General features: G+C 52.4%; 2 protein-coding genes across 5 annotated transcripts; one reads left to right on the top strand and one right to left on the bottom strand.

Annotated features, from left to right (window-relative positions):
* Positions 1-116: 116 nt before the first annotated feature.
* On the bottom strand, positions 117-3436 carry GALT (galactose-1-phosphate uridylyltransferase). 2 transcript variants are annotated; one of them, XM_082842246.1, is made up of 11 exons: positions 3280-3436; positions 2841-3010; positions 2509-2584; positions 2370-2418; positions 2116-2245; positions 1908-1964; positions 1632-1754; positions 1215-1347; positions 1029-1112; positions 554-708; positions 117-286 (listed from the first exon to the last, which is right to left on the bottom strand). In XM_082842246.1, the coding sequence occupies exons 1-11, from the start codon at positions 3332-3334 to the stop codon at positions 206-208; spliced, it is 1113 nt and encodes a 370-aa protein (XP_082698372.1). In that variant the 5' UTR covers positions 3335-3436; the 3' UTR covers positions 117-205. The 2 variants fall into 2 exon arrangements, with proteins under 2 accessions (XP_082698372.1, XP_082698371.1); XM_082842245.1 differs by having other exon boundaries at positions 3310-3436.
* A 3538-nt stretch (positions 3437-6974) lies between these two features.
* On the top strand, positions 6975-9674 carry SIGMAR1 (sigma non-opioid intracellular receptor 1). 3 transcript variants are annotated; one of them, XM_082842094.1, is made up of 4 exons: positions 6975-7227; positions 7353-7553; positions 7687-7779; positions 8741-9674. In XM_082842094.1, exons 1-4 carry the CDS (start codon positions 7077-7079, stop codon positions 8998-9000), a joined length of 705 nt encoding a protein of 234 aa, XP_082698220.1. In that variant the 5' UTR covers positions 6975-7076; the 3' UTR covers positions 9001-9674. The 3 variants fall into 3 exon arrangements, with proteins under 3 accessions (XP_082698220.1, XP_082698219.1, XP_082698218.1); XM_082842093.1 differs by having other exon boundaries at positions 8829-8955; XM_082842092.1 differs by having other exon boundaries at positions 8611-8946.
* The last annotated feature ends 5796 nt before the right edge of the window (positions 9675-15470 follow it).

Here is a 15470-nt window from a genome sequence, read left to right as displayed (position 1 = left end):
TTTTTGCACATCTGCTGGCAAAGAAAAGTTGTGGCTGGAGCTACGCCTTCGGCCTTTAACCCCAGACCCCCAAGGATCAGAGTTCACACTCCTCTGGTGTTAGAATATGTGATTAAAGTTTGAGAAGCACAGTTTTATTGATCCCACATCTGCCCAAACCCTAGGCCCTAGTTCCCTCAGGCAGAAGGCCCTGTGGTCAGTGTGGTCAGGCGATGGCTGCTGTCTCCCTGTCCTTCTGCCCCAGGCGGTAATGAACCTCAGGAAGCGCCCTTAGTCTCTCTGCAGCCTGGAAGAGGGAAAGGGGATAATCAGAGAGGGTAAGGGCTGCCCAGAATGGTGAGTGCTAGGAGACGCTAGACACTGGGGGAGAGCATGCAGGGTGGGGAGGCTGGTGAGAACGACCACTGGAATAGCCAGAGGATGAAGGAGTCAGCTCCTGAGTCCCTAGAAATACCCAGGTCGTGGGGATTCTCAGGGTCATGATTGTTGGGATCCCTTGAGGAAATAGGAGGGAAAAGGGGACCCAAGGACCCAGGGTGCTCCAAGTCCACACCTGCTCAGGGGTGAGGTCCCTCTGGGCCTGGGCAAGCATTTCATAGCCAACCATGAATTTCCGGACTGTGGCAGAGCGCAGGAGTGGAGGATAATAATGAGCATGTAGCTGCCAGTGGTCCCAGTTGGCTCCAGCCTCTGATCCGATAGGAGCCCCTGGTGGGAAGAAGGCAGAGATAGTTGGGAAGGGTCCTTTCTTAGTTCTTCAGCCTAGCTCTTACCCCCAGACCACAGCAGGTACCTGAAAACTACATCTTCCAGCATTCCCTGCCAGAGAGGAGACAAGGCATTGGAAAGCCCACTGGGAGACATAGTTTTACCACGTTCACTTCTCCACTCTCAGTCCCAGCATCCCTGCCCTGAACACTTCCCCAGCAAGTGTTCCAAGGCATGCTGGGAGTTGCAGTCCACTAAGCTGGGACCCAGGAGCCCAGAAATGGTGTTGGGGTTAGATATGGGTACTCAAAAAGCCTCACCGTGCCAGCCCATGGAGTAGGGAAAGGATGTCTCAAATAGGTTGTCATACTTGGTCAAGAGCTTCTTCATGATGGAGGCTAGATCTGGAATCAGAGCCTGACTCTCAGTCTGGGGCCCAGATGCTGGCCCCACCAGAACCATCCCCATCCAAAGCCTGGCCCCAGGGTCCCACCTGGGACACTCACCGTCACGCTCAGCCGGGGTCAGCTCAGGCAGCCGCCGCACATGCCGACGGGGCAGTAGTAGTGTCTGGAAGGGCCACACTGCCCAGAAGGGGACCAGCACTAACCAGTGCTCACTGGTTAGGACCAGACGGTCCTAGGCCGACCAAATGGAGATGAGGTCATCAAGGTGGGTGTGAGGGGGGTCAGCAAATAGGCAAGGGAAGGAGAAGAGAAGACGTACCCAGAAACCGATGGTTTCTCACCACTCCACCACTACCACCCTAGTCTAAGCCATCATCACCTTTCCTTTAGCTTACTGCTATGTCCTCCTAGCAAGTCTCTCTGCTACTTCCCTTCTACCCTCCTCCTTCACACACCTCTCCTTTTTGGGGTGAGGTTACGGGCTTCCTGGGGACACAAGATCCAGCTTTCTCCCACCTTCCTGAGCAGCTCTTGGCGGCCGTACTCCATTAGCAGGGGCTCTCCGTGCTGACTCTGATAGGCCCGCTGAGATCGCTCCTCACGCTGGGCAACATCTGGCAGGAAACTGCTGGCCCACACCTGTCAAGGGGAAGGAGAAGAGCAGACAGTATCCCTCACCTCCAAGCCTCCACATCACTAGCATACTTCCTCTGTTTTCCCTTACTCCAGTTCCCCACCCCACACTGTCTTGGACTCAGTCCAGATATCCACTGAAGCCCCTGACACACATACCTGGCAGTGGGGATGGGGGTTGGAACAACCCATCATGGCTCCTTTGTTTTCAAAGATCTATGAAGTAGGGGTAGGGAGCTTTATAGCCAAAAGCACAGCAAGTCAACCCCTCCGAAACACAACCTGTGGAAATAAAAATGCCACTTCCCAAAACCAAACTGTACCACCCCCACCCTGCCCATCTAGGGGAGGGGGCGACCTCACAGACCTGCACCCAAGGGTACTGGGCACCCAGCTCCTCTGTGACTGAGGCCCATGCATCAACGACAGCTCGGATCTCAGGGACTGACATGAGTGGCAGTGTCACATCCGACCAGGGGTGGAAGCACATAACCTTACTAGGTGGTAAAGGAGGGAGAGATGACAGAGATACAGGGCTCGTTGAGCTGGGGGCAGGGCCCAACCCCAGTGCTCAGTCCAGGCCTCGGGTTGAAGGGTGTAAGAGTGGAAATTCATAGTTACCAAACTCCTCGAGCAGCCTCTGCTTGGAAAAGGGGGTGATCACTGGGTCCTAAGATAAAGGAGTATCACTCTTTGCAACAGAAGTCCTCCAACAAGGTCCAGCCTCTTTTCTCCCCAACAGCAGCTAGATCCAACTTACCTGGACTAGGGGCATCAGGCTGCAGAGCTGGGAAGTCATTGTCAAACAGGAAGGTGCCTTCATAGTGGGGATTCACCTACAGACAAGGATGGGCTAGAAGCATTTGCTGGCCCATACCACCAGTCATCTGATGGGCTTCAAGGCTACAAGGTGGGAAGAAGGCCACTCTGAGGTCAAAAAGACTTGGTGGGATATGACTCAGAGGTCCACTCCCCTGTGGGGCGAAGGGCTAGGATCCACTCCCCTGTAGGGTGAAGAGAAGCTCTAAGGGCAATGGATGGGGAACTACTCCCCCCGGGCCCAGCCTGCAGATGTAGGATCTAAAGACTTACCTCTCCATTGGCCCGTGTGGCCCCCGGACACAGAGGGTTGTGGGGGTCATGGCGGGGTACTGTCGTCAGAAGCGGGGGTTCTACCTGCCCCTGCCAGGGCCGCTTCATGCGGTGCGCTGACACCAGCACCCACTCATCTTGCAGCGGGTTGTAGCGGATATGCTGATGCTCTGGAGGCAAACCGTCAAGATCAGTCACAAAGCCCTATGCCCCTTTCTCCCCTGGGTCTTACCCACCAGCAGGCCCAAGCTCGGATGCACCCTGTTGTCCCCACCCTACTCAGGAGCTAAAGGCCAGAGCTTGGGCGTTCCCAGCGCCAATCAGCCTGCAGCCCCAACACCGGCGTGTCCCTTCGCCGCGCGTGCCTGGACGGGTGGGCGCGCCGACCTGCGGGCAGGGACGACAACTTCCTAAGGAAGGGGAGGGCTCAGCTTTGCTTCCCAGCGAGTCCCGGCCGCCCTGCGGTTACCGCTCGCCCGGAAGGTTGTGGCCATGGTGTCCGCCTCCGACGCCTGCCGGCGCTGCTCAGGACACGCTCCCCTGCGCGCCAGGAGGCCACCGGGTGGAGATACCTTCGGTAACTTCTACCTGCTCACCTCGCCCCCACCGCCTAGTCGGCCCGGCTCCGCCCCACCCTCGCCCCGCCCTCGCTGATTGGACAGCCGCAAGCACGTGACTGTCTGAGGGCCGGCCCGGCCACCTGGGGGCGGAGTTCAGGACTGCCTACAGCTACAGGGGGCGACTTTGATGATCCCACTCTAGGGCCAAAGCCACTAACTACCCTGGAAGAACCTCTGTGAAAGCTGCTTACCACAGATCCCTCGGCTCCAGGATGCTTACAAGAGTTATTTGCTTTCTTAAAGTCATTCATTTGGTCATTCAGCAAATATTTACTATCTACCACCACGTGCCAGGCCCCTAGGCTCCACATGGCGCAAAGGGATGTCCCTGTGTGCACGAGTCAGGCATAGACTCAGCCCTCCCAGAGCTTACATTCTAGGGTAAGTCAGGGCATAACTCTGGATCCACAGTCACCTCACTCACCTGCTTGGTGGCTCTGGCAGAGGAAAGGCAAGGAGGTGGGAGTGAGGGGCTGTGGGGCTTGATTTGCTTCAGCTAAACCTTGGCTTCAGGTACTATCTGGAGGAGTGGGTACCTCACCGTAACCATGCCCTAGCCCCACCAGGCAGCAGAAACGGGTTTGGGAAAAAAGGGCTAAGTAATCATATTCTCTCTCTCTCTCATATACACACACACACAAAGCACAAGAAGTGGTCAGGGTAAGAGGGCTATAAGAAGTCTGAAAATGTGGGGAGGACAGGACTATCAGTAGCTCCAACCACCATCTGGGTGGGGTCAGAGGTGTTTCCTTTGCACACCCCTGTCCCTTCTCCAACTTTTCCTTGGAACAAACCAGTTGGCTAACACTAGGATAAACTTCAAATTAATTCCTCCCCTGACACTTTATAGAGCCATCTAAATATTGTCTGAACCTCCTCCCCATTTCACAGTGGAGAACCGAGGCCTCAAGATCACCCAGAGGATAAGTGGCCAAGCTGAGATTTCAACCCAAGTTTCCAAGCTCTTCCTGATACTTTGAAATGCCTCTGAGACTTCAGTGAGTTTTTGTTTGTTTGTTTGTTTTTTGGCCATGCCGTGTGCAGGATCTCAGTTCCCCAACCAGGGATTGAACCTGTGTCATAGCAGTGAGAACCCAGAATCCTAACCACTAGGCCACCAGGAAACTCCCTCAGTGAGCCTTAAGATAGAAACCTAGTGAGCTAGGAGCTGGGAAGTAGCAGTGAGGGCCCTTCCCCCAAACCAGGCCAGGACAAGCCAGGTGTTTTGCTGAGCTCAGATGTAAAAACTGGGTCATAGGTCATTTACCTTATCTCTGCCCAGGGGCCTCAGACTGGAATCTAAAGAGGCCACTAGGTAGGGGGCAGGGAGCAGGGAGCTAAGAAACCAGAGTATTACATGTCCCACTGGCTGCACGTGTAATAGGGATGTAAGGGGGATAAAAGATACACTTTTTGTGGAAAGGGAATGTTGCCTTGCTATTTCAGTAAACAACAAATTTTGCTACAGCATCAGCGCTGCAGCTGCCCCCACAACTGTGGTGCGCCCTGAGGGGAATTCAAGATGGAGAAAAACAGGAAGCATTATCAGCTTTTTTTTTTTAACTATTTGCTTATTTACTTTTGTAAATGCTTTTTTTTTTTCTTTTCTTTTTTCTTTTTTGGCCACTTTATGCGGCGAGTGGGATCCTAATCCCCCGACCAGGTTTCCAACCTGCGCCCCCTGCATTGGGAGCGTGGAGTCTTAACCACTGGACCGCCAGGGAAGTCCCAGCATTATGTGCTTACTTCACTTAGTATGATAATCTCTAGGTCCATCCATATTGCCGCAAATGGCATTCTTTTTTTTTTTTTTTTTTTTTTTTTTTGCGGTACGCAGGCCTCTCACTGTTGTGGCCTCTCCCGTTGCAGAGCACAGGCTCCGGACGCGCAGGCTCAGCGGCCATGGCTTATGGGCCCAGCTGCTCCGCAGCATGTGGGATCTTCCCGGACCGGGGCACGAACCCGTGTCCCCTGCATCGGCAGGCGGACTCTCAACCACTGCGCCACCAGGGAAGCCCTAAATAATCCCTTTTTTATCATTCCCTTCTTGGTCAAATTTCTCAAAAATTAGTTCATCTTCCCAGCCTCTACTCTTACCCGCACAGTACACTATAACATGTTTTTTGCCCTGTAGTAGTCGGCGTAAATAATCTTAGCTGCTGTAACAAACAACCTCCAAACTCAGTGGCTTAGTACCATGGTCCATTGTGGGAGAGAGGGAGAGCTCTGTCCCATGCAGCATTTGGAATTCTCCACTACTTAATTGTATGTAACTATATTAGATAAGACAAGAAAGTGAGTGTCAAGAATTTCACAGATTTTACGAGCCAGACCTGGAAATGGCATATGTCATTTCTGCCTATACTTCATTGGACAGAACACAATCACATGGCCTCACCTAACTACAAAGTAGACTGGCTGCCCAAGAGCAAAAGGAATGGATTTGTGAATGTATAGCATAATCTCTGCTACATGCCCATACTGAGAAACCCAATGACCATTTCCAGTCTTTTCATAGGACCACTCAATTATATTTGACTGTGTTGACCATTCCATTACTCTCACGTGTGAGGCTACACTCTTCCAGTTCTCTTCTGCTTTATGTTTTATTGATATAACTAACACATATGACACCACATGCCAGACACTAATTGCTTTGTAAATATTAACTCATTTAGTCTTCATCACAATAAAGGTATGTACTTTTATTCATCCCATTTTACAGATGAGAAAACTGAGTCACAAAGAGTTTAAGTAACTTGCCCAAGATCACACAACCAGTAGGTGGCGGGAGCCAGGCTTTTAACACAGTCAGTCCTGTCCAGAGTGTCTTTCTTATCACAGCACTATGCTGCCTCTTTTCTCTTCTGTTTCTTTTCTGCTTCTCTTCCTTTTTCACTCCCTCCCCCCACAATCCCCGCCGCCGCCGATAACCTTCAGTTGGCTTACAAGGCCCTCCTCTCATATTTTGTACTTCAGAATAAAGAATGAATTGTTGGCCCCCGGAAGACCCCACGCTGTCTCTCCTTGGTGCCTTTGCTCTTGGAGTAGGTCTCACTGGTTCACTGGAATGCCCTTCCCATCGCTCTTAAAGACACTGCTCAGGTGTCACCGCCTCCAAAAGCCGTCCGTAACGTTCCCAAGTAGAAGAGCCTCCTTCCCACCTCCTGTGCTAGCAAAGGCGGGCCTTAACCATCACAAGTCCGGAAGGCCCTGCTTCCGGGTTGCCTGCTTCACCAGTCAGTGAGCCCAGGCGGGCCAGTCCATTCTGGGTCTCACCGCCACCCCCGCAACCCCAAGTAGAACGGCGCTAGGCGAGAGCGTGCCTAGATACCCCAACGCCTGCAGCTAGGAGAGCTTGGCCCCGCCCCTTTTCCTGACGCGCGCGGCACCGCCCCGCCCTTCGGCGCACCCGGCTCTCCGAGAGATAATGGTTCGACCCGAGAGGCGGTGCCCCGGTGCCCTGGCAGTTCCGATTGGCCAGGGCGAGCCGTACCACGGCGGTGGCGGGGGAACGGGTCGTAGACGGCGCGCCAAGAGACACGGAGGCAGTGAGGGTCACAGCCTTAGGCCCCCACCTCTCTCTGCGCTGCGCTGGGCCAGGCCGCCCTTTGGGATGCAGTGGGCCGTGGGCCGGCGGTGGGCGTGGGCCGCGCTGCTCCTGGCGGCCGCGGCTGTGCTGGCCCAGGTGGTCTGGCACTGGCTGGGCACTCAGAGCTTCGTCTTCCAGCATGAAGAGATCGCGCAGCTGGCTCGGCAATACGCCGGTGAGGCGGCAGGTGGAGGGTAGGGGGCTGGGGAGGGCCGGGCGTAGCTGGAGGTTCCGGGGGCACCGTTCCCCAGTTCGTGACCGATGCTGGCCCTGACTTGGTTGTTCCTCTGCCCCCGCCAGGGCTGGACCACGAGCTGGCCTTCTCTCGGCTGATCGTGGAGCTGCGGCGCCTGCACCCAGGCCACGTGCTGCCCGACGAGGAGCTGCAGTGGGTGTTCGTGAACGCGGGAGGCTGGATGGGCGCCATGTGCCTTCTGCACGCCTCCCTGTCCGAGTACGTGCTGCTCTTCGGCACCGCCCTGGGCTCTAGCGGCCACTCGGGTCAGTGCTGGCGGCGGGCCGGACTGGGAGGCTGGGGCTGTACAAGGGCCCATGCCCTCCTTGCTGATGTTCGGCCAGGCCGTCGAGTGGAGCGGATACCCTGATATTCAGTGTCCATTTGATTGTCTCTCAGGGCGCTATTGGGCTGAGATCTCGGATACCATCATCTCTGGCACCTTCCACCAGTGGAGAGAGGGCACTACCAAAAGCGAGGTCTTCTACCCAGGTGGGTAAGGTGGCTCTGTTAGAGAGGTGGGTCTCTTCATTCTTGGGTGCCTATAGTTGGAGGAAAGAGCCATGGCATGGAAAAGGGGTGCGTTGAAGGGCCCTCGTCCTAGTTCCTTTGCCCTCTAGTTAAGCCCCAGGTGGTTGGTTGAGGCAGGGTTCAGGGTCTCTGTTGCCTTCCTCTGTCAAATGGAAACAAAACATAACAGCTCCCTGTTAACCACGTCTGATTTTAATGATCCAGTATTCCAGCAGTTGTTGGGGAGATCAGAAATGCTCTCATGCCCCCAAAGACAAGGCAGACAGTTGTCTTCCCTCTTGCGTATAATGAAACATTTGGACTTCTAAGTAAGTTTGAGGTTGAATATTACAAGCATATTACAAGTTACAACAAGCATATTACAAGTTACGAATATACAAGCATATTACAAGTTACGACATTGTAACTGAACAGGTACATTTCTCAGAAAGCCTGGCAGGTCTTATATTCACCTCTCCCTATCTAACAGGCCCAAGTTTAGCTAAACTTCTGCTTGACATGAGTTAGGCTTGGGAATGCAGACCTCCATGACTCCCAAACAATGGTGCAGGGCCAGGTGAAGCTTCCCCCAAGAGAGGACATGAGCCAGGTGATGCCACACAGGAAAGTTTAAGAGTGGCCACCTTAGCCTCGTACCCTTGCAGATGGGCAGCCAGGCCAGTGAGGTAAGGCTTTTCCTTTCCTGAAGCTCCCTCTCCATTCCCTACCCCTAGAGAGCCCACAGGCTAGGGAGGTGGTGGCAATGGGAGGGCAGGGCCAGGCTCTTCATGTGGGTGTTCCCTGTCCCCCCAGGGGAGACAGTGGTGCACGGGCCTGGTGAGGCAACGGCTGTGGAGTGGGGGCCAAACACGTGGATGGTGGAGTACGGCCGGGGTGTCATCCCATCTACCCTGGCCTTCGCGCTGGCTGACACAATCTTCAGCACCCAGGACTTCCTCACCCTCTTCTATACTCTTCAAGCCTATGCCCGGGGCCTCCGGCTTGAACTCACCACCTACCTCTTTGGCCAGGACGCCTGACCAGCCAGGCCTGAAGGAGGACCTGTGGATGGACAGGAGCGGGCAGGCCTGCACACATCCACTTGCTGGAGCCCACGTGAAAAGACATGGACATACTCACAACATGCAGATACTGAGTTCCTGGTGTATGAGCAGGGACACACATGCATACAACCAAACATAGTCATGGGAACACATGGGACACACATTCAGATACTGAATCCTGTGTGTACGGCAGCATTACGCATTCACACCCATGCAGAGAGGGACCCCCACGTATACCAAAGGGGCCAGTCATGTTCGAGCACATATCCCACAAGCTCGACTCACTAACTCAGGCCTTTCCAGAGCTTCTCTGCCCCTAGTCAGGCTCTGGAGTTAGGGATGGGGGTGGCTATTACAAACTGCCTGGGTCTGACCCTTCAACCCAGCAGCCATTGGGGGGGATGAGGGAGAAGAGGAGCTGCCTGTGGAGGCTCCCTTCACCTGCAGCTGTGATGCCCTTCCCCTTCATCTCCTTGTCCTCACCATATGCCTTACCCCATTCTGTTCCCCTGCTATGCAAGTACCCTCATGGCCTGTCCCCACCCTCGCAACCAAGTTAGCTGGAGAACCAGAAGAATGTGGCAAATGCTGAGGTTATACCTCCCTCCAGGGTATAATGGGGAGGCTGGCCTCAGCTGAGGGCCCAGTACTGGGGTGAGGACCTAGACAGGTGGGCCCAGGTCCAAGGGGTTGCCGCTGGCCTAGAGAAAGCCTTTTCTGCACGCACACACACAGACACTTACTACAGCTTCCAGACACTGCCTTTGCTGCATTCTCTGTCCATCTATCTGTGTCTGTCAATAAAGACCTGTTGAACAGTTTCATTTCTTTTCGTGTCTGAGCAGCAGGAGGACCTCTAACTCCTGGGGGCCTCAGGAAGGCCTCTCCCTTGTGTGATTCAGTTTGACAGCAGCTTTTTACTGTATACTTTAGTGTTCCCAGGAAATCACCTGGCAGGCTCGTTGACTCTACAGATTATTGTGCCCAATCCCCAGAGATCAGTTCTGGGTTGAGGCCTTGAGATCTGCATGTTTAATAAGATTCTCTCCACCAGGTTTGAATACCACAATTTCAGGAATTAATGGCTGGGTGAGGTGGTGTGTGTCTTGCTCTTGGTCTCGTCTCTGCCAGTGCTGTTCTGGGCACAGTCCCGGGACTCCTGCCCTGGATGACCACGGGGTGGCAGTGTGCAGCCACTTTTGGGCTGAAAGGCGTAGTCACTCTCCAACTCCTTTTTTCTAGGTTTCCAGGGTATCGTGTCCACGTCCACCCAGAGCAGGAGTTCTTTCTCTCCAGTCTGCCTTTTCCAGGACCCCCCACTTCTGTGGAGGCTCCCGGGGCTGGGGAGCAGGCACACTATCTGGTGGTGTCTAAGGTAGTGGGGGACTGGGGCTAGGATGAGGCCAGAGAGGTGCCTGAAGTACACACTCCCAAGGGTCCTGCACTTGCCTCACCCTCTTCCTGGCCCTGTTCTGAAGATGAGCAAGGCCCAGGCCTCTCACTTCTTAGGATTCTGTTATATTAAAAATGGAAGGAACATGATTATAAAAAAATGTACATTCTAAAAATTTGATATTCTAATGAGTAAAAATATAAAAGACTACATGTATAACCATCTGGAAGCAACATCAAAAGTCTAAATATGTGGCTCAGAATGAATGTGAGGCCCAGGCAAGGTGGCCACCCTGACACCTTACCACCACCACAGTGTTGGCCATGACAGGTCCTGTCTGGGGCCTCTCCGTTTGATCACAGGTTGCACAGCCAAGCCTCAGGATTTCTCCCACCCTGTAACCCAGCTTTGCCTCTAGGCTTAGAGCCCCCACCTGTTACGGATGCCTCAGCTCCCTTTGTCATCCCTACCTTTCACATAGGACTAGGCTCCCAGGCCCCTCCCCATCTCTGTTGCCAAGTCTAGTGTTTATTTCTTCTCACTTTCATTTGACACAGTTACTCTTAAAAGACTCCTGTGGCTTACAGGACACTACTCTCTTCCTTCATTGCCTCCTTTGCTAGATCTGGCTCATTTCCTCAACCTCTCACTTCCCAGGTTTACACTGCTCTGAGGTGATCTCAACCATTTCATGACTTTAAATACCATCTAGGGAATTCCCTGGAGGTCTAATGGTTAGGACTGGATGCTTCCACTGCTGGGGCCCAGGTTCAATCCCTGGCCAGGGAACTAAGATCCCCACGGTGTGGCCATAAATAAATAGATAAATACCATCTATATGTCTATATACTAGTCTTACTGAGATACAATTGACATGTAAAATTTTATTAGTTTAAGGTATACAACATAATGATTTCATATATGTCTATATTGTGAAATGATTACCACAATAAGTTTAGTTAACATCCATCACCTCACATAGTTACAAAGCTTTTTCCTGTGATGAGCACTTTCAAGACCTGCTCTCTTAACAACTTTCAGATATACAATATAGTATTGTTGACTATAGTCATTATGCTGTACATTACATCCCCAGGACTTATTTATCTTAAAACTGGAAGTTTACCTTTTGACCACCTTCACCCATTTTCCCCCTGGCCCTGCCTCACCCCTGGCCTCTGGCAACCACCAATCTGTTCTCTGTTTCTGTGACTTGAGTCTTTTTGTTTGTTTGTTTTTATTTTTATTATTATTATTTTGTGTGTGTGTGTGGTACACGGGCCTCTCACTGTGGTGGCCTCTCCCGTCCAGGAGCACAGGCTCCAGATGCGCAGGCTCAGCGGCCATGGCTCACGGGCCCAGCCGCTCCACGGCATATGGGATCCTCCCGGACCAGGGCACGAACCTGTGTCCCCTGCATTGGCAGGCGGACTCTCAACCACTGCACCACCAGGGAAGCCCTGTTTGTTTGTTTTTAGATTCCACATATAAGTGAGAACATACAGCAGTTGTCTTTATCTGATTATTTCACTTAGCATAATGCCCTCAAGCATGAATGAATAAAGAAAATGTGGTATATATCTACAATTGAATATTATTCAGCCATGAAAAAGAAGGAAACCCTGCTATTTGCAACAACATGGTTCGATCTTGAGGACCATCTATGTGTCTTATGCCTAATATTTTGTCTCAGTCTAAACCTCCTCTGAGCTCGATTCAGATATCTGACCACTTTCGTCTCCACTTGACATCTCCACTTGGTCATCTAATTGGCATCTCAAACTTAAAGTGTTCAATGCGAACTGATTTCTCTCCCAATCCTGCACCTTCTGTAGTCTTTACTGCCTCAGTTAAGGGTACCTCCATTTACCCAGCTGCCTAGGCCAAAACACCTTGGAGTCATCTTGGATACCTCCCATTCTGTCACATTCTACATTCAAGACATCAACAGACCGTGTCTGGTTTATCTTCAAACATATTCAGAATCTAACCACTTCTTGCCACGCCCACTGCTATCACCCTGGTCCAAGCCAGCATCATCTCTTGCCTGGATTACTGCAAAGGCCTCCTAACTGAGCCTCATGCTTGCATCCCTTGTGGAGGGTTCTCCACACAACAGCCAGAGTCAGACTTTCAGTCTTTGCTCAGACATTTGCAATGCTTCCCATCTCATTCAGTCCTTTCACTGCCTCCAAGAACCTGCTCCAAGGTCTATGTTACCTCTGGCCAAACATCCAACCGTTCACCTTGGCCATTGTGTTCTAGCCCAGTGGCCTCTTTGCTTTTCTTCTGACACATCACACTTCCACCTCAGGATATTTGCACCTGCTGTTCTCCTGACTGCATGGCTCTTCCTCCCCTCCTTCAGTTTCTGCTCAGCGAGTCCTTCCCTTAACATTTGGGTAATATCAGCCCTTCTGTGTTGGTTTTAAAATACCTCCAGGGGACATCCCTGGTGGCGCGGTGGTTAAGACTCCAAGCTCCCAATGCAGGGGGCCCAGGTTCGATGCCTGGTCAGGGAACTAGATCCCACATGCATGCTTCAACTAAGAGTTCACATGCTGCAACTAAGGAGCCAGCGAGCCGCAACTAAGGAGCCCACCTGCTGCAACTAAGACCCAGCACAACCAAATAAATAAAATGAAATACCTCCATACAATTTTTGATACTCTTCCCTTTAAGAAGTGAAGCCTAATTCCGTTCCCCTTGAATGCAGGCTGGACTTAGTTATGTACTTTTAACAACTAATATATGGCAGAAGTGACGGTGTGAGACTTCTAAAACTAGGCCATAAAAAGCACTCTTCCCTCTTTAGTCACTCTCTCCGGGGAAAACCAACTGCCATGTTGGGAGGACACTCTGGTATGAGGTCCTCTCCCATGGAGAGGCCCACCTAGGGAGAACAGCCTCCTACCAACAGAGCATGCGAGCAAAGTGGATCTTCCAGTCCCAGTCAAATCTTCAGATGACTGCAGCCCTAGCCAACATGTTTACTACAACCTCATGAAAGACACCACCACTCAGCTAAGCCACTCTCGAATTCCCTATCCACAGAATTGTGAAAACATAGATGTTTTTTCAAGCTTCTAAGTTTGAGTGTAATTTGTTGCACAGCAATAGGTAACTAATGGCACCCTTCCCTTTCTATTCCCCCCAACCCAGATTTATTTTTCTACATTTTACTTATCACCATGTGACACAATATACATTTCCCCCACTGGAATTATGCCATTATAATAAGGACTTTGTTTTATTTACTCCTGTGTCCAACAGTGCCTTGCATAAAGTAAGTGCTCAGTAAGTATGTGTTGGATTAATGGATGTCTAGGTCAGTCTGTCTGTCTCTGTGAGGTATAGGATCTGAGGGGGCTATGTGTGGGTTTGAGACAGCCTTTCCTCTTCACAGATGGAGAGAGAGAGAAACCAGGTTCCAGTCAGGTTATTCCTTCCCCTTTGCCCTCCCCAGTTGTACCCTCCTGGCTCAGACCCCAAAGGTGAATTTACTATGCTTGATTGATTCTTTTCTTTTGGGAGTAGCATCCAAGTCCCTTGCCCCTCTCCACCCCCTCCAAAGCAATCTCCAAACCCTCAACTGGAATGTCCCCAAGCCAGTTCCTACCTTTCCAACAGGAATCTTACCTTCATCTCTCTCCAGGCACTTTCTCTCTTCTGAGCAGCTAGGGAAGCTGGGTGGGGGGGCGCAGTGGGGAGGCAAGCTGAGCACAGGAGTTGCCTTGGAGAGGGATGGCAGCAGAGAGGGCTGGACTCTGCCCCAGGAGAACTTATACCACGCCAAGCTATGGGGGCAGGGGCATTGGATCTGAGGTTGGTTGGATCACCAATGCCTCTTGATGGAAGTGTGATCTGACTGGCTGTCAGACCTGAAATCTGAGCAGGTGGGCACTGGAGTGTGAGCAGGACTGAGCCTCAGTGTGGCTGGCCAGAGATGGGCCACAGAGAATGTGGACTTAGTGCCACAGTGGGAGCTGGGCTGGGGACAAGGGTGGAGGCTGGAGACAGAGCAGGGGGCTGTCACCCACCACAAGATCCTGGTGAGAAGAGCTGGTGGTCCAGACCAGGGCAAGCTGGGTCTGAGAGGAGCAGACTCATTGGGAGAGGGTTGGGGAGGAGGCAAGTTACCTCTGAATTTCTGCCCCCTAGAGGAATCTTGGCCCTGAGACCAGTGTGCCTCACTGGGTATGAATGAGGTCAGGTGGTGCTCCCTGGTGCTGAGTTTGACACAGCAGAGTTTCACACCTATGCCAGGTATCACTCCTACAGAGGCGTGTTGTTCACTCACACACTTGGCATCACCTCCCGGTGACTCTCAATGCTTTTAGTAGGTCGATTCCCTTCCGCACAGGAAGAAACTGGGGAGTGGATGAGGGTGCTTAAGAGGAGTGGGGTCCAGGGCTGCTGAGGAACAGCATCTCAGCATCTGGAGGATAACTGGGAGTAGGGTGGGCCTGGAGCAGTTGGCTAAAGGTGTCTGGAGCTAGAGATTGGGGAGTCATGCAAACATGGGTGGAGGATGTATGTGAAGATGGGCAAAATGCTGATCACTATTGAAATTCTGAGGATTGCCAGAGGTTCATTATATTATTCACTCTTCTTGGGTATATGTTTGAAAATTTCCATAATAGAACGTCAAAAGAGCTAAAAGCCGTGTGGCTTTGTACCTGCAGGTGGTATGTGTGCCCTGCTGCTGGTGTGGAATGAGCTCAGAGACCTCTGAGTGTGCAGGTGCAGAAGTGAGTTCACCACCATGTGCACGTATTGTGCAAACTGCAGCGTGCGTGCAGTTGGGGACAGCACCTGGGCAGGGCAGGGGAGAAGCTTCTGTTCTGCCCAGGCCCTCCAGTCTCACCCCAGCACCCCACAGAGTGAGTTCCCTCAGATCACAGCCTGTCCAGTCCTTTGGCGCTGTAGTATTTATGTAACCAAGTATGTGAGATAGGGCAGCTGTGTACCTTGAACTTGTGACAGGGTGTGTTGGTGTGTGAACACGAATGTTTGTATGTGGATGCCGGGCACTGAGTAAGGGTGTGGGGACCCCCCCTCCCCCGACGTGTGAGGCTGGGAGGGGCCCTGCTCCGGAGTTCGGTGGTGGTGGACTCCTCACTCTCCTTTGCACGATTCCCAGCAGCACTCCAGCGCCCTCTCCCCCCCACCCCCGAATCTGGCTGTATGGAGGGTGGGAGACACCTGTTGGGGGG

The sequence above is a fragment of the Leucopleurus acutus genome (genome assembly GCF_964270905.1).
Source record: "Leucopleurus acutus genome assembly, chromosome: 7".
Classification (NCBI taxonomy): Eukaryota; Metazoa; Chordata; class Mammalia; order Artiodactyla; family Delphinidae; genus Leucopleurus; species Leucopleurus acutus.
This window is presented reverse-complemented; position numbering and strand designations above follow the sequence as displayed.

Excerpts from the sequence above, each read along its gene's own strand:
- GALT (XM_082842246.1), bottom strand. The coding sequence starts at position 3,334 with ATGGCCACAACCTTCCGGGCGAGCGGTAACCGCAGGGCGGCCGGGACT. Across the intron at positions 2,585-2,840 it reads CCACACGGGCCAATGGAGAG|GTGAATCCCCACTATGAAGG; the intron begins GTAAGTCTTTAG and ends CCTTGTCTGTAG. Across the intron at positions 1,113-1,214 it reads GACCCCGGCTGAGCGTGACG|ATCTAGCCTCCATCATGAAG; the intron begins GTGAGTGTCCCA and ends CTCTGATTCCAG.
- SIGMAR1 (XM_082842094.1), top strand. The coding sequence starts at position 7,077 with ATGCAGTGGGCCGTGGGCCGGCGGTGGGCGTGGGCCGCGCTGCTCCTG. Across the intron at positions 7,228-7,352 it reads GCTGGCTCGGCAATACGCCG|GGCTGGACCACGAGCTGGCC; the intron begins GTGAGGCGGCAG and ends TGCCCCCGCCAG. Across the intron at positions 7,554-7,686 it reads GGGCTCTAGCGGCCACTCGG|GGCGCTATTGGGCTGAGATC; the intron begins GTCAGTGCTGGC and ends ATTGTCTCTCAG.